The sequence below is a fragment of the Miniopterus schreibersii genome (genome assembly GCF_964146895.1).
Source record: "Miniopterus schreibersii genome assembly, chromosome: 4".
NCBI lineage: Eukaryota > Metazoa > Chordata > Mammalia > Chiroptera > Miniopteridae > Miniopterus > Miniopterus schreibersii.
This window is the reverse complement of record NC_138105.1, coordinates 14001812-14020363: the sequence shown is the minus strand read 5'-3', so window position 1 is coordinate 14020363 and position 18552 is coordinate 14001812. Positions and strand designations below refer to the sequence as shown.

At 45.9% G+C, this 18552-nt stretch overlaps 1 protein-coding gene across 2 annotated transcripts in view; it reads left to right on the top strand.

Moving 5' to 3' along the window:
• Positions 1–18552, top strand: part of SH3RF2 (SH3 domain containing ring finger 2) — a 113404-nt gene that overhangs the window by 48451 nt on the left and 46401 nt on the right. For both annotated transcript variants that reach the window (XM_081137340.1, XM_081137339.1), the window contains exons 4-5: positions 639–734; positions 7684–8007. In XM_081137340.1, the coding sequence (XP_080993466.1) occupies positions 639–734; positions 7684–8007 (420 nt within the window). The remainder of the gene's footprint in view (positions 1–638; positions 735–7683; positions 8008–18552) is intronic.

Sequence of the window (18552 nt, the reverse complement as noted above, 5' to 3'; positions counted from 1 at the left end):
TTTTAAAATTAGCATGTTTATAGACACATGTATATATGTTTTCTCTTCATAGAAAAGAATCTGGAAAAAAGGTATTAACCAAGGTGCTTACAGTGGTTGTACCTATATTGTGGTAGAATTTTTTTCTTTGTTTTGCTTATCTGTGTTTTCAAATGTTTCTACAAATCTACATATAACCTTTCATAATAAGAAAATTTTGAATTAAAAGGCACTTTACATTTGATACATGAAATATTGATGGGTTCTGAGAGGTCTTCGAAATCAGAATGAAATTCGTTCTTCCTTTTGTTAAGATAAAAGTCTGTCTCCCTGTGACTTTCATCCTGATATCCTCATCAGATTAATTTAAATGAAAAGCCCCGATCCTGCTGGTGATTGAAAATTAGAAACATTTCTAAGTTTTCCTTTGGAGTCCATTGACCCTTCAAATTATTGCTATTTCTCATGTGTCTTTGTGATCCAAATCTGGCCCTTTACGGAGAAAGATCATTTAGCAGGAAAATTCTGTAAATAAGTCATGAACGAACCACATTCCTTGCACCTTGTACCACCTGGGACTCCAAGCTGATGTCCGCCGCAAGATTTAGCCACCTGAAAACTGCGAATAAATGCTGACCATGGGACTTTTTCTCTTTCAGGATGACATCATCACTGTGATCAGCCGAGTGGATGAGAACTGGGCAGAAGGAAAGTTGGGAGACAAAATAGGCATCTTCCCAATCTTGTTTGTTGAGGTGCGTGAGTATTAAGCCTACATCTGTTTCAAGCTTCCCAGAAAGACGCATGCGCCGCAGTGATTCCTGAGGGCGATTTCTATTTGATCTGAGGTGTATTCAGAACTAACTAAAGTCCCTAAAGAAAAGATGCCAGATGATAGTATCCAGTTCTGGGAAGAGTGTGGGGCAAGGGGCCTTTCACTCTGCTGATAGGAATGGGAACTGGTGTAATCTCTCATATTCAAACTGAAACTCATATCGAGAATGTTAAAAATGTTCATCTCCTTTGAGTCAGCAGTTCCACATGTGAGAGTTTATGATAAGGTAACATTAAAACAAATGCAGAAATATATGTATAGGATGTGCGAAAGTATTCACTGTAGCGTTGTGTGTAATGGTAAAAACAAAACAAAACCAAACCTGAAATAATCTAAAAAAACAACAATTAGGTTTAGTTTTTAAAAATAATGGTGATGCTCAGCCAGCATGGCTCAGTGGTTGAGCATCGACCTAGGATCCTGGAGATCGAGGTTTGATTCCTGGTCAGGGCACACACCCGGGTTGTAGGTTCGATCCCCAGTGGGGGCGGCAGGAGGCAGCCGATCAATGACTCTCTCATCATTGATGTTTCTGCCTCTCTCTTTCCCTCTCCCTTCCTCTCTCTGAAATCAGTAAAGATATATTTTTTTAAAAAATAAAATAAAGTAAAAAATAAAAATAATGGTGATGGAAATATATATACTTATTAAAAATAATATTGGAGAAGAATATTCAGTATCATGGAGTATTTGGTATTATGGAAAAATGTTTATGATTTATTAAGTAAAATAAAGTTTAATGGCCCGGCCGGCTTGGCTCAGCAGTTGAGCATTGACCTAGGATCCAGGAGATCAAGGTTCGATTCCTGGTCAGGGCACATTCCCTGGATCCCTAGGATCCAGGAGATCAAGGTTCGATCCCCAGTTGGGGGTGTGCAGGAGGCAGCTGATCAGTGACTCTCTCATCATTGATGTTTCTATCTCTCTCTCCCTCTCCCTTCCTATCTCTGAAATCAATTTAAAAAAATATTTTAAAAAAATAAAGTTTAATGGGTATGGAGTTTCAGATTTAGAAGAAGAAAAAGTTCTGGAGATCTGTTTCACAACAATGTGAATATACTTAACACTACTGAACTGTACACTTAAAAATTGGTCATATGACAAATTTTATGTTCCATGGTTCTCGCCACAATAAAAAGAAACAAATTGAACTATATAAAACTAGCCCTATAAATATATGTGTGTATATATTAGTAGATAAAGGGCTAAAAGGAAATGTGCCAAAATATTAATGGTGATGATCACCGGATGGTGAGATTCTAGATGATTTTCATTTTCTTCTGCTGGCTTATATTTTGTAAATCTTCTGAAATGAGCACATATCACTTGTTTTTTAAAGAAAGAAAGAACACATGCTAGGCTCTCTATCCAATATGACCTGAGTCCCTAACCTCTGTAGCCTTCAGCCTCACCCTAGCTTGAAGCAGGTCATTACAAATTTAAAGGAGAAGATTCATTGATTAACTGCATTTATTGGGTGCTTACAAACCATAAAGCAGTAAAAGTAAGCAGTGGGGAGCTATGAAAGAAGTAAAAGGGCCTGGCTGGTGAGGCTCGGTTGAGCTCCGCCGGATGCACCAAGAGGTGGCCAGTTCGATTCCCGGTCACGCACATGTCCTGTAGAGGGCTGCCAGTAGAGGGCGTCCAGGAGGCAGGCGATCAATGTCTTGCTCTCATCAATGTTTCTCTCCCTCTCCCTTCTCTCCCTAAAAAAAATCCATAAAAACATATTTTCTTAAAAAAAAAGAAAAGAAATAAAAGGCATACTCCCAGCCATCTTAGCAGAGAGAGTGGGGTGAAAACAGAACAGCGGCATGATTGGAGAGATGGAGCCAATTCTTTCATTCCTAAGAACCAAAGCAGGTTCTGAAGTGAAGGCTGTGTCCAGAATGCTGCACAGCTGTCAGGGTTTTCTGTACCCCCTCTACTGCATCAGTGTCGAAGGGATGAAAATGGAATGGAGGGAAGGAGGAAGGGTCCAGAGAGGCTGGTCTATCTCTAATAAGGCCTCATTCCCAGCGCTTTTTCTCCTGCTGAGGCCCCCGCCAGGCATAGCCACCCAATTCCCTCCTCCTGTTCAAATTTCACTCATTTAACAAGGAGCACCTAGAAACCCACTTTCCCCATAAAATCTTAGCAACCAGTTGCACACTCATTTATCTCTTCTCTGAACACCTCGCCTAACACAGAACAAATACTCCATAAGAGAAACATTGCTTAACAAGTGAATGAATGAAAAAAAATATTTAGGAGATTCTCAGAGTAATTTGGAAAGAAACTAGAGAACAAACCATTCAATGTGACCACATTCTAAACATATATTCAGTCATTCGACTAATTTTTCACTGAGCGCCTGCTATGTCAGGTCCTGTGCTAAGTTCCAAAGATACAAGACAGGGTCCCTACTTTCAGATTGTGAAGTCAGACATTAATCAAGCAATTATAAGTGTGATGAATGACACAAAGAATAAAGTGGGGAACTTTGTGGAGAGAGAGGATATGATGTGCAGTTTCTCTGGTTTGGGGATCAGCAAATACCTCTTAAGCCAAGATCTGACAGATGATTAGGAGTTACGTAGCTAAGGATGAAGGAAAGAGTGTTATAGGGAATGGGGGTAACATGTGCAAAAGTCCTGCAGGATGAGGAACTGTGATATATCCATGGACCAAAAGAATACTAGAGTTGGAGCTTAGAGAGTAAGAAAGTGACCCCAAAATGGAGCCAGGGAAATAAATGGGGGACAGATTCAGAGAGCTTTACAAACCATCCTGTGTTAATAATAGTTTATGCCAAGGTAACAAACAGCCCCAAAATCTCAGTGGCTTAACAAAGAAAAAGTTATTTCTCACCCACATTATATGTTCGACCCAGAATGGTGAGAGGCTCTGCTCACATGAGTCACGCAGGGACCCAGACCAGTAAGGCCGGCGCATCTTGTAGTGGCACCAACGGAACACACGGGCTTCCTAGTTTTCGTGGCAGGGAAAGTGTGAGGAAGAGCAGGTTGTATATCAGCAAATGCCTCGGCTCAGAAGGGACACCTGTCAGTCCCACTCACAGCCCGTTGGCCGGATCCAGTCACAGAGCCCTACGTGTCTTCAAGTCAGCTCGAGTACAGGGGGAGCACAGAGAGAGGGTACTTGGTGAGTATGCTTGTCTCTGTCATAGTCCAAGTTCAAGCTTGATGCAGAAGTCAGGAGAAGCTATCGAAAGGTTTTAAGCGAGGCAGTGATTCCCGCAGGTTTGGGTTTCCCAAGGACTGCTCTGGCTACAGGGGGAAGGATGATTTGAAGAGGGGAGGAGAGAAAACACGCAGAAAGAACAGCCAGGAGCTACTGCGTGGCTCAGTTAGAAGGCGATGGTGGCTCTGACCTGTAGATCGGAATCTGCCCATTCGAGGGCCTTTTTGGAGGTAGGCCCAGCAGGCTAGGAGGCTGACAGAAGTAGGGAGGAGAGGAGGTGATCAAGGATCATGCCCCCTTTCTGATCCGTGTGCCTAGGTCGGTGGTGGAGCCATTTGCTGGGTCAGGCCACATCTGGTGAAGGGAAACAATTACGTGGATTGGAGACAGTGGCTAAGACTCTCAGGGCAGAGAGGAGCTACAGCTCGTGTCTAGCTGAACACCCAGGAAAGCTGGGATTTTTGCAGATGAGACCTCACACAGCCCCCCGCGTTATCTTAAGAAGCTTCTTCATAGCTGGGACTGGGGAGAGGCACTGATGATTGTATGACCCGTTTCTGACACCCTTCTTTCCCCAAACGTCTACCTTTAATAATTATTCACTTGGCTACTCTCCCCACGACTTCACCTCTAAAACTGGTCATCACAAGAACCCTCAAGATTATCATCAAACTAGCCATTGCTTTATTTGTTCTTCAAACAAATAAAAGGAGGGGAAAAAAGATAATAAATGGTCTCTCTAATCCGGGAACCTGGTTTTCCAAAATTCCTTGAAACCTAAACTGAGCTTCCTAAGGCAGTGCCTCAGTTCTGACTTCAGTCGTTTCACTAAGACCAGCACTTACTGAGGACTCTTAAGTACGTTTTGAATTTCCAGGGCCATGCAAAGCAACTGGAAGGAAGGAAAGCTTTCTCATGAGAGCCAAGCGGGGTGTGTGTGTGTGTTTTGGCATAAGCAGGATTTTTCTTGTTAATGTAGCATTTGATGTATTGAATGGCACGTAGATAAAAGGGCGGTAAAACAAACCCTGCGCTTACACCACTCTTGTCAGGACTTCTCCAACAGGGCGTCCCTGGGTTAAGTGAATCTTGCTCGGCCCAATGAACCTCAAGGACACTGTTTCAAATGAGTGGGCACATATTTAAGAGATGTGCAGTCCTTCCCCAAATGAGCCATTAGTCACGTAGGCAGAGCATAGACGGGGAGTCACCCAGCTTCCTTGGTCAGTGTTGCTGATGGAAACGCTGATGGTGTTGCTCACCTGGCCACAGGACAATTAGGTGGAAGCAGAAAAACATTAATTCATTGTGGCTGTGAATGACCGTGAAGAAGTTCACTCATTCAACTCAAAGAGCGTATACTGTCCCTTTACAGGGGGGACAGTGGAGGGACAGGCGCTCTGGGGAACGGAAGGACACTGTCCCCAATCGGAGGCTGTGAGGGCCTGCCTAAACAACTTCAGCAACTTCCTAACTGGTCTCCGTCCTTGTAATCTGGAACAACAGCTTTTCTGTACTTATTCTTACTTATATACAGTAAAATTTACATTGTTCGGTGTCCAGCTGTACATGTTTTGGTAAATGCAGTCAGGGTAACCACCATCAACATGGAGAGTAGTTCCAGCGCTCCCAAACACACGAGGCAATGCTGCCCCTGGGGGAGTAGCTCCTCCCAACCCCTGGCAATCTGTTCCCTGATCTGTTCCCTGTCCCTATAGTTTTCCCTTTCTGGAACATCATAGAAACAGTCATACAGAATGCAGCCTGCTGAGCCTGGCTGCTTTCGCTTCGCATAATGCATTTCAGACCCATCCACGTTGTTGCAGGTAGCATGTAGCAAGTAGTTCATCCCTGTTCAGGACTGAATAATATTCCATTGTGCGGATGCCCCGGGGTCTGTGTACTCAGCCACCAGCTGAAAGACATCGTGGTTGTTTCCAGTGGTTGGCAACTAGGATTAAAGCTGCTATAAACATTTGCATATCATTTTTTTGAGTGAGCATATGTTTTCATTTCTCTCTGGTAATTATCTGGGAGTGGAATTGCAGGCCTGGATGCTAAGTATGTGTGTTTTTTTAAAGTATGTGTTTACTTAATAAATAGATAGATATAAATAGATAGATGATAGCTAGATAGATGATGATAGATAGACAGACAGACAGACAGATGATAAATAGATGATAGATGATAGATAGATAGATAGATAGATAGATAGATAGATAGATAGATAGATAGATAGATGATAGATAGATGATAGATAGATGATAGATAGATAGATGATAGATAGATAGATAGATAGATAGATGATAGATAGATAGATAGATAGATAGATAGATAGATAGATAGATAGATAGATAAAGTAGCCACCTTCCCCAGTTACTCTCTGTCACAGCAGAACACTTATTACTATCGGATATTTTCTTGTTTGCTTATTGCATGCTGGCTTGACCACTTACAAGTCACCCCTTCTGGGCTTCAGCTTTCTTATCTTTAAAGTGGACATTATAATGCTCCCTCACCTACTTGATGACTTTTTTCCACAATATTACAAGCCTCTTGAGGCAGAAACTACACCTGTTTTAAATCTTCTATCTTGGCCATTGTAATCATTTGTACATTGTTGTTGAAAAGTTCTTAGACGGGCATATTCCCTTTTACCTCTATAGTTGAATCTCTAAATTATAATGAGACAGACATGGTTTTAGAGGGCGACTGGTAACAATCATAATGATGCAAATTTAAGTACTTGTTCTGGAAAATTTTATTGATACAAACCCCTGTTTTGCTAACATATTTCAGGTTTCTGAAGGAACTGCACTCGCGAGGATACTCAAAATATAATGTAGTCAGTGGTTGTGCTAGAACTAGTTGGTGCTAGACTGCAAGAGCTGGTTGTTATATTTTCAGGACTCTTGCTAGCCAGTTGTTAAACCGCTGGTAGATATTTACACCACAGATATTGGTAGACTCTACAAATCAGGGTTTTGCTTGTTTGTTCTTCTGGTTTACCAGCACACCGCTAAGAGGCATAGAGCAAAAGAGAATGGTGATAAGATGGAAGTATTTAAAGGAAATAGTAAAAGATGGTCTGAGCACAAAGATTCAGGATCCTGAAGGATTTCTATTCCGGCTCAAACACTTATCAAATGCATGAACTTGAGCAACTTCATCCACTCATTTTTCCACGAACACTCACTCAGGTTCCACTGCGGGGTGCAGCAGAGAAGCTCACAGTCCAGGGGGGAGGAAAGTCCGTGATTACAGCAGAGGATGAAAGCTGCCATGATGGGAAAGCACGGGGCCACGGGGACACGCAGCCACCGGGGGGCATTGAGAGGTGGCTGAAGGAGGCGGGCAGGAGTCCACTAGGTGGAAAGGGCTGGGATGTGGCTGGGAGGAAGGGTAACGGAGGAGTTGGTCCCGATCAGGAAAGAGTATCATGGCTTATTTGTAACCCTTTGGACCTTGGGAAAGAGGGAAAGAGTAGACACACTTTGCAAGAGGGTTGCGAGAACTTACTGATACGGTGAAGGAATTGGAGCATACTGATAAAGGGTGGAAGCTGACCAAGGGCTGGCGAGGGAGCTGGTAGCATCTGAACTGGCTTCAGACTAGCCCGAGTAAGACTTCGCTGCTCATATTAGACCAGGAAGACTAACTTCTCACCCCACCTTTGGTCTTTTCAGCCAAACCTCACCGCCAGACACCTGCTGGAGAAGCACAAAGGCCGCCAGGTGTCCCGCACAAAAAGCCTGTCCCTGGTGCCCTCGCCCTCCGGAGGCAAAGCCACCAATGCGTCCACCCTCCGAAGGGGCCCTGGGTCCAGAAGGAAGGGGCCTGGGCAGTTCTCCATCACGACGGCCTTGAACACCCTCAACAGGATGGTCCATTCTCCCTCGGGGCGCCACATGGTGGAGATCAGCACCCCGGTGCTTATCAGCTCTAGCAACCCCTCTGTGATCGGCCAGCACGTGGAGAGAGCGGACACTCTTCCCAGCCCTGTGGGACAGGTAGGGGACAGACCCCTGGGATAAGGGCACCGTGCAGTTGGGCAAGTGACTCACACCACGTCACAAGCAAAACTGGATGGTTTGTACCTGCTAAGCATCCATAATGCATAACAATAACTAATGCCATCGTATCGTGTGTCAAAGCTGTGACCTCATCTCGACCTTGAAACAGGCTGTGGCTTAGGTGTGATTATTGTCACCCACTTTGCAGATGGGAAAACCGAGGCTTACAGTTTAACGACTTGTCACATTCTCACGGATACTTTGCCTTCCCCACTAAGAGCCCCGACGTGGTTCCTTTCCCTTAGACAACTTCTCTTTAGGGAGGTAATGGCACCCACCTTCCAGAGGGGCTCCTGGCATCACAATTTGAAATGTACTGGTCCCTCCCCCGGCAAGGTATTAGGCATCATGCAGAAAAGAAGAAAAAGAATTTATGGGTTATTGGGCATTTTCAGGACCTGAAATAATTTGCAGGGCCCGGTGGGAAGTGCAAATGCAAATGCAAATGCAGCTCCCTTGCTCAGAAGTGGGTAAGAATTTCAGGATGGCACAGCAGGGCATTAAACCACGAGGAGGGCCCTTCTGAGCACAGAGCCCATGGCCGCAGATGCCCCACACCCACGGAGCCAGGCCAGGGTGTCCTCCTGTGGGGTGTCTAATAAGATACTGCGCGCAAAGTGCTTAGCACCAGGCCAGGCACGGACTAAGCGCCCGACGAGCATTAGCTCCTAATACTGTTATTCACAAGCCTGGGCACCGAGCCGTCAGCTGAAGGGAGACGACCCAAGGGGCGACCGGCACTTGAGAAGCAGAAGGACTTCTGAGGGCGTGTGGCCCGTCAGGCTAAAGGGCACTTTAGGAGGTGCAGGGCCGGAGGTGCGGGGCAGGGTAATTAAGGAGGGCGAGCTGGGCGCCCGGGGAAACACCCTGGAACCGGGCAGGTGGCAACTTGGCAGGACGGACCTCAACTTGCTCTGATGCGTTTTTTTTAAAGCTGTGAATCTTGTTTTCAAACATGAATCTCTACCTTGGGATTAAATGGCTTAATTGGACAATAATCCCTTTTTAACAAGAGAGGGAAAGGGTGAAACCAAGGGCCCCTGAGAGGCCCGTGTGCTGGTCTCGAAGGAAGTCACCTTTTATAGCACTTCACACCCACCCGTGCCACGGTCACCGCGGGGCTGGCTGACCACGTAACTCTGCCGGCCACCCGCACGCGCACGCACGGGGCCTACTGACTCACAATGAAGCCAGAGAGGGGCAGAACTTTTCTGAAACTCTTCTTTAGACATAGACAGAGATAGAGAAAGTACAGCCCGCTCTCAGTAGATGCAAGCGAGCGAGCTCAGCTGTAAGTTGGCTTCTCAAAAGATGTAGTCCAATCACTGTCCATGGGTCCTTTTCATTCTTCTGCCTGCTCATTTAGCTCATCTACAGAGAGGCGGGACGGGAGTGAGAGTCCTAGTAGAATTCAAAACAAGTAGTATTTCTTCCTAGTTTTCACGAAGAGTGAGAATTCCAAAACGTGGCCTATGCATATCCTAGTCCCAGGAACCACTGCAGGGTATTGGCAGCTTTTTCTCGATCCACATGGCTGTGGATTATAAGTATCTCTACGTTGTTGCCCAGGTATCAAAACTCTTAAAATGTCCCACGTATGAGCTACATCTAATGATGAATGGAAAACTAAACAAAGGATAGGTTCTCCTGCTTCCTTTTTCGCTCACACCCTGCAGAGCTGTGGTTGGGTCTAGCTTATCAAGCTCGCCCCACCTTCCTCATCCCGGTGCCCTGCCTAGACCCTACTAAGTGCTCAATAAATCAAGGAATCAAGACTTTTGGCTTAATCATCTGGGCGGATGGTGATGACATATACTTAGGGAATACTAAAGGAGGAATAATTTCCTATAAAAGATCACAGGTTGGTGTAACTCTTTCAACCAATAAACATCTGTTGAGTGCTTGCAATGTACTAGTAACCATGGTGAGTACTGGGGGCTCTACTACCAAAACCACAAGAACAGCAATAATAATCTCAAACACTTATTGAAACTAATAAGATGGATGAATGGATGGATAGATGATAGATAGATAGATAAGATAGATGATAGATAGATGATAGATAGATAGATAGATAGATAGATAGATAGATAGATAGATGATAGATAGATGATAGATAGATGATAGATAGATGATAGATAGATGATAAAGGTAGATAAATGATAGATTATAGATAGATAAATAAGGTAGACAGATGATAGATGATAGATAGATGATAGATAGATGATAGATAGATAGATAGATGATAGATAGATAGATAGATAGATAGATAGATAGATAGATAGATAGATGATAGATAGATGATAGGTAGAATGATTTCCTCTGATAACAAAGTCTTTTTTTTATTACCAGTCCCCTGAGTCCTGACCTCCATCCTAAAATATAAGAGCCTTTGTAAGGAAGTATTATCACCACTTTACAACGAGGTGATTAAGTCCACAAAAGAATGATTTGGCCAAAGTTCCTATAATTAGCGAACAGTGAGGGTCTAGATGGACCCTAGAATTGTCTCATTTTGGAGCATCAGCTCTGTCACTGCACTATCCCTCAACAGAGACCTCAGCAGGCAACATCATTTGTCAGGGTAGTTTGCTTTGGGTACCTGCACTGGAATCTTCTCTTGACTCCAAGGCCTTCCAGCATTCTCTTCTCCTCAATGAAGGCTTTGCCCTAAGTCATCTGCACCTAGAGGTTTGCATTTGCTGTCACTTTGTTCCTTTACACACTCCCAGCTGTGTCCGAGCATTGTGTATGGTACTGAAGGCACCGGGAGTAAGCTCTTATCCTTAAGGAACTAACCATCTGGCAGGTATACAAAAAAATAAATGACCAACTGTAGTGGAGTTAGGCTTCCTAAAGGGACATGAGGACCCTCATGGCACCCATGCTGACTTAGGCGGTGAAGAGCCTCGGAAGTTAACAACACAGAACTGTGGACTGAGAAAATTATTCCCTTTTCAGTTCCCCCCAAGCCCCTTGAGAATATGGAGAAGGTCTCAGTCTGTCCTGAACACCTCTCCACCACTTGCTAATCTCCCTCTAGCAAGGCGAGAGAGCAAGTCTCAGGCTCAGAGCTCTGGGCAAGCCACTGCCCACCTCTGAATTGAATCACACTGTATGATTTTATTATTTATTTGAATGTTAGTCCCTTCTGCAACTCTGGAGGGGAAAGCCCAGGAAAATGTTTTAGGAAACAGTCTCTTGAAAGCATGCCCAGGCCCCACCAACAAGGTAGAGGGGACTGGGAGGAGCAAGGAGTCAGTTTCCTGAAAACATTGCTGAAATCATCCCAGTTATATAGCCCTGGGTGCCTTCCAGGTTAAAGACAAGCCTTGGGTTTTCCTTCGGCTTTAAACACCAAAGGGTAGTGATTGCTACCTTCTCATTAAGAGGAGCCTGAGCAAGGAACTTGGTTTTCCAGTTGTCATTGTGTCTTCTCACCTGTGGGAAACCACCTGACACATCTGGGTAGGACATCAGGAGACAACCTCAAAGACGAAGTCTGGACTAAAGACAGCTGTGCTTTCCCTACACAACGACTGGATTTCACCCCAACTCCACTACTGCTGGGTATTTTCCTCCCTTTCTTCTGTCCCACTATTATTGGGAAGGGGAAGGGACAGTGTCACAAAAGTAAAAATAAAGACAACTATACTTGAAAACAATTCAGAATTAGACCTGAAAACACTGAGTATGTTCCATGAGAAACTGATGTTAGAGGTTAAATGGGCAGTGGGCCTTTGGGAGAGTCCTGGAGATTACCTCTGGGTCCACCTGAGAAGGACCGAAAAGAAGAAAGAGTGTCAATTGCATGGGACACGAGTTAGAAAGAAGTCCCTCATCAAAGCCTTTTAAGTGGAAGTCCCAATATCCAGGCCTGCCTGGCAATTCTAAAATTGACTTTTTCGGGGTGCTGTGCCTGCTTACCCCCTGTGTCCCACGCCCAGAGAACAATGTTTTCTCTAACATTGGCCTTCCTAGGAAGTTCTGCTCCTTCCATTACCTCCCAGGAAACTCTGCCTCTTCCTCCCCTCCTCGCCCCACTGTCAGTCTTTCCAAACCCCCTCCTGTAGGCTGCCCCTCCCCCAGTGTCACAGATCCAGGTTAGTGGAACCCCTGTGCAATAGAAAGCCTGTATCCCAGAGTTCTCTCTGTCCCTCACCCCCTACATCCAGTTAGTCAGCAAGCTCATTTTGCCACCTTAATAGCTATTACTTCTGTCCATCCCATCCACCTGCCTCAGTGTGGGCCCCCATCTCTTGCCTAGACTATTGGTTTAGCCCTGGTCTCCCATAACCTTGCTCAATCACAACACCTCACCCCACCCACCCCCATTCATTCTTCCAATCATGGCCTCTATAAGGATCTCTTGAAAACCCAAATCCATTCAGCTGCTTCCCTTCCCCAAACCATCCATGGCCTTCAAAAGCTAGAAACAGTAATAGGTCACCTACAAACATTATGACTAGCGTAGGCATTGGTATGCCCATTTTACCAACTAGGAAATCTTTGAAAAGGAAAGTTTAGGTAACTCGCCCAAAGTGTCAAAGCTAGAAACAGACCCAGAATTTGAGGACAGACTGTGCTTTTCCCCCTAAAAAAGTTAAGGCATTCTAGACCTTCCATGATCTGCTACAGCCCCCTTTCAGCACCCTCAGCCCCCATACACACCACACACAAATGTGCACTCACACAAAAGTTGCAGTGAGCTACTCAACACTCCTAAGCACAGCATATACTAGGCCACCTCTTCGCTTTTTGTCCTTGTACCCAACATAGTGCCTGCATTATTCTGAGTAGTGAACAAATGTCTGTGAAATAAATAAATGTTGTTCCTCCAGGAATTTATTTTTGATGCATTTGCTGCCCCGATCCCCCCCATACCCCAAAGCCTGCATGCCTACCATTTCTTCACGGCACCCCTGGCTTCCTCTCTTCTGCAGAATTAACCTCTCTCCCCTGCGGTCACAGTGCACGGTTCACACTCTTGTCCTTTGTACTATAAATACCATGTATAATCTTACCACCTTGCTAACTAGATTGAACACTTAAGGGCAGGGACGGTGTTTCATTCATTTACGTTGCTGTTGACTTTCCAAAACTCCAATAAAGGTTTCCAATAATATATTTTGCCTCAAGAATGAAAACCAAAGCAGCAGCTGCTGACTTACTTAAATAATTACCAATCCCTTACCCCTTGTCCGGTTATCCAGAAAGCAAGAGCTAAGACAGAGGAAAAGGCAGGTTGCAGAAGTCAGTGTAAGAAATGCAATTCCTTGCCCCCCCCCACCCGCCCCTCCTCCATCCCGTTCCAGGATGACAATGACAAATCCCAGCTTCTTCCCTGGGCCCCTGGGAAGATGGGCTGTCAGGCACTTGGGGAATTCTGAGGCCTAGAAAGCTCATTTTCTTTTAGATCCTATATTATGAAATATTCTGAATAGAATAATTTCTTTATTCACTATATTCAAGTTCAAGGAACTTGAACCATTAAGCCCAGATCCTCTCCCAGTGTGTCCCTTTGTCTTCATCTGTCGTAGGAATCTCCCAGCCCAAATTTACAGCACTCAGGAGGGCCGTGAGAGATGGTTTTTACTAAGCATTAAGATAATTTTTTTTCCCTTGGACACACTCTCAGTCTAATTTATGGTTGAGATTTTTAGCTAATCTTCCTTCTAAGGTAACTTACAGGAATAAATGTACACCTAGAGGTGGAATTACTAGATCCTACGGTAACTCTGTGGTTAACTGTTTGAGGAACTGCCAGCTGTTCCCCAAAGTGACTGCCCCGCGTTGCATTCCTGCCCGCGGTGCATGAGGGTCCCCGTTTCTCCGCCTCTTCACTGACCCGTTTCACTATATATCTTCTTACTATAGGCACCCTAGTGGGGATGAAGTGGTATCCATTGTGCTTTTGATTTTTATTTCCGTGGTGGCTAATGACATTGAGGGGCTATTCCTGGGTTTACTGGACATGTGCTCTTTGGAGGACTGTCCACTAATATCCTTCCCCATTTCTTAATTGGGTTAGTTAGTGTCTTCTTCTTGAGTTGTAAGTGTTCTCGACATGTTGTAGGCGCAAGTCTCTTATCAGATGTATGATGCAGAAGTTTTCTATGAGCCTGTGGATTGCCGTTGCACTTTCTTGGTGATGTCCTTTGAAGCCCAAAATGTTTTAATTATGCTGGTGTCCAATTTATCTACTCTTTCCTTTGTTTCTTGTGCTTTCGGTGTCATATCTAAGAAACCATTGCCAAATTCAAGTTCACCATGACTTACCCCTATGTTTCCTTGTAGGAGTGTTCTAGTTCTAACACATTTAGTTGTATAATGCAGTTGGAGTTCATTTTTGGATGGGTCATGAGGTGGGGTCCAAATACCTTCGTTATATGTAAAAGAATGCCTCTCGTTTGCGTTCAAATTGTTTCAGGTCCAGGTGTTGGCAGCTTTCTCCATCCATGATAAGGTTCTCCAAAAGCATTTCTCCTAATGAGTTCAGGTATATTCATGAGCATGCTGCATTTGTGATTGAAAACGGTGACATTGCCAACCTATCATTTCTCCTGCAATTCTTCTGTAAGACTGATGACTACTTTCTGAGAGCTGATTATGTGCAAGATGCTGTCCTGTGAGTTTTACCTAAATTATCTCATGATGGTCTCACAACCTGCACATCACAGGCCCTCGGCACACAGTGGGGCAACCAAAGTTCATGACTCAACCACTACATACTCTCTCTCTCTCTCTCTGTTTCCCTCTCCTTCCCCCCCTTGTTTCTCCTGGCCGTGTTCCCCAAGCTCAAAGACAGGGCGCATTTCTCACCACCTTCCCGCCTGGCACTGAATTGCTGCCCTTTTTTCCACTGGCCACTGCCAGCTGGGCTAATCTTTCCCCGCCTGCCGTGCCCGTGTCCCTGTTCACATCCATATCACTGCCCGCAGGCTGGCCTTGGGGCCTGGCCCCTTCGGCCCTGTGTCTGCTCTCCTGCCCTCCTGAGGTCTGGTCCCCAACCCCGAGCTAAGACCAGGAGAAAAAAAGGCCTGGTTTGTTCAGCCTGGAGAAAGGGCAGCAAGGTTCATGCAGGGATGGGCAAGGCTTTACTTTTCCAAACTTGAGTTTATATACTGGTTTTGTGTTCCTGGGGCCAGAAGAGAAAAGGGGCCTACATCATAACATGAAGGATTTCATGAGGTACAGGGAGATATCTCTCCTCGCACACATATTGTTAGAAACCAAGCACTGAAAATGCTGAAGGAGCCTGTGGAAACTCTTCTTGGTGGGTTTTGGTTTGCTTTTTACTTTTCCCTGCAGAGAAAGGCAGCTTAGGATAAATAAAAGGGCTCTGAGTCAGGCAAAGCTTCTTGCCATGGTTTTGCCACCTAATTACTGACATTGAACTAAGTACCTCACCCTATTGAGCCTCAGTGTCCTCATCTGAAAAATGGGTAGGTCCTTCCATGCAGGGCCTTTGCAAGGACTGGCCATCACTCAGTAAGCTGTAGCCATTGCTGTCACCTCCTTCCCTCCATGCAGAGCCTTTGGAGTGTTTCATCATTAGTATGAGTGAGGAGAATCCCTGACTTAAGGCAGGGAATGAGCTAAGCACCTTTCAAAGTCTAGATGACGCCTCCTATCTGAATTCCGTAAGGTGTATTTTTCACAAATACTGGCAGACATGGAAGTGGCCTTGTCTCACTTTATATAGAAGAAAATCTGCAGGAAAAGGTATTTCTATAACAGACTCAAGGTCTTCCCCCTATTAAATAAACTAATTGCAATTTAAGATAGAACTAAGAGGCCCTATATCATTTAATGCTTCATTCTGAGCTACATAGTCATGGCAGCCATTCCCAGCACAGGACAGGAGCCCTCACCACCTGAGGTCCCATCCAGTCACCAGTTAGGCCTACGAGAATCTGATCTGCCCCCTACCCATTAGCTGCATGGCCCTGGGCAAGGCACCTTGCCCCTCCCGGTCCGGGTTCTCTGGTTTTCCAGGTGGAATGATAAAATTGGCCTGGCAGAGTATCCTGTTGCTTGATTAGTTAACAGCACACTGTGGAGATAGAGACCCCCAGGAGGAGCTGTTCCTGTTTTTTAGTTAATGCTGGTCACTGTCACGATGCCTCCTTCTGCTCGAGCACACGTCCATTCACACAAGAGACCCGTTTCCTTCCCGTCTACTCCCAAGCTTTCCCAGCCCCAGCAGGTGTCAGGTAGAGTTCTCTGAGGCAGAGAGATTTTTAGCAAAGATTTTCTAATACAGGCAGAATAGTGAGAAAATATGAGCTTTGAGGTCCATCAGCTCTAGGATGGAACCCTCACTCTGCCTCTTATTGAGCAGTATAACATTGGGCAAGCTACATAATCCCTCTGGGCCTCAGCTTTTCCATCTGTAAGATGGAACTGCTGCTGACAATTTTTTTTAACTTCTTAAGGTTGCTGTGAAGATAAAAGGAGGCAGTGTGGGTACACGAGGTAATGGCCAGGGTTTGGCAGCGGTGAAGAGCTCCATAGCTGTTCACGCCATCATTACTGTTGGGTCAAGTCAGGAAGCTGTAACTCTCCCCCACCCCCACCGCCCCAGGGCTGGCAGGTGCAAACAGGCCCTTCTGAGAACGACATTCACCAGCCACTCACTTCAGGGCGATCTGTTGGAGCCTGCCTCACGGAGCAGAGGCTCCCAAAAGCCCCTTTGCTTCCTGGAGAGGCGGTGACAGTTCTAGAAGGACGGAAGGAGTGTGGCTTTGGGCTTGTATCTAGGGGGCCCATAGGGCAACTGCTCTTGCTCAGCTCAGACCCTTAGCTGTAATCCCCGGGGGACCCATGGGAGGAAAGCCAAGAATGAGCACAGGATAAAGGACTTTGGGAAAGGAGGAGACCAGGATTGAGACGGAGGCAGGGCCATCTACCCACCATTTTCTGTATGCACCTGTCAGCTCTTCCTATGAGCTCATCTCACCTGGGATGGACGGTCCTGGCTGCCCAAACCCCTCAGTGAAGCAGCCAACAGAGAATTACTGGGTGTCCCCGTGCACCGGGCACAGGCGAGACCGTGTACAAGACACACATGGTCCCTATGCTCATGGACCCTCCAGGGAAGACAAATACTAAACTAAGTATTATAAATATGTGACTACAAGATTATGAATGTGCAAAGAGCTGTGAGGTGTAAGAACGGGGAATGGAGTCTGTGAGGGAGGGCCCACCTCGCCTGGGAGGTCAGGGAAGCCTGCCTGGAGGAAGTGTCCTCAGATGGAGACCTGAAGGATAACAGAAGTCAGCCAGGTGAAGAAGGGAGGTGAGATGAGGCCCAGCAGCCCAGTTCCCTGTACCCCAAAGTCACACCAGAACGCGCCAGCCCTCCTGGTGCCTGTGATGCCTGCTGTAGCCAGATCCCCAGCCCTGAGCAAGCTCCCTGGGGTCCTCCGGGGCACAGCCTTTCTAGTTTCTGGTGACCGAAGCAGATTCAGTAATTAACCCTGCTGTTCGGCTTGCTTGCTTGAGTCAGCATTTCTCCAATGAGAGGTTAAGCTTTACATCATCATTTTGCCCAATTAATCCTGGCAGGTGAGCTGCTCCGAGACCCAGCCCTGCCCGGGTGAAAGAGGGAGCAGCCCAGCCTGAACCTCAGACATTTTAGCTCAGGCTCTATAGCTCTAGAGCAGGGATAATTGATATCCAAGGCCACTGGCCTGCCACACACACACACACACACATTCTCTCCCTCACAGAATTCAGCAAGAGGGAAAAACAAGAGAATTAAAATAAAACAGAAGGGCAAGAGAAAGAAAAGAGGTGTGTACAGGGCAGCATTGGGGACAAAGGGAAACACGGGGGCACGGACATTCCTTAATGACACAGTGGCCCAACCTTGCAAGGCCTCAGCTTCCTTGCCTTAAAATGGGGAAACTAGCATCTCTCGTGGAGCCCTGTTAGGGAGCTGAATGAGATGTTTGCACACAGGAGGATTCCTCAGCCTCAGCACTGTTGACATCTGGAGTCAGGTAAATTCTCTGTGGTAGGGGCTGCACTGTGCACTGCAGGATGTTTAGCAGCCTGCCTGGCCTCTGCCCCCTAGATGCCAGCAGCACTCGCCATTCAGTTGTGGTAATGAAAAATGTCTCCCAACATTGTCAAATGTCCCCCCAGGGTTAAAATGGGCCCCATTTGAAAACCACTGATAAGCAGGACATAGCACAGGGCCTGACATATAGTAAACGCAGAATTAATGGCAGCTAAGAGGCCTTTGGGAGATAAGTGCCCCTCTGAATAGCCCCAGCAGACCCTTCTTTCCAAATACACACCAAGAATATAAGGACTTCGGAGAAACCTGGAACTTTCCAAAGGTGGGACAGGCAGACATGCCGATGCTGTTGCTAGAAATGTGCAAACAGAGACCAATGTGCCCCTGGCTGGAGAAGCTGAAGGTTTCTGCATATTAAGCAGATTGTTGCAATAGGTCTGCTTTCCACTCTGCTC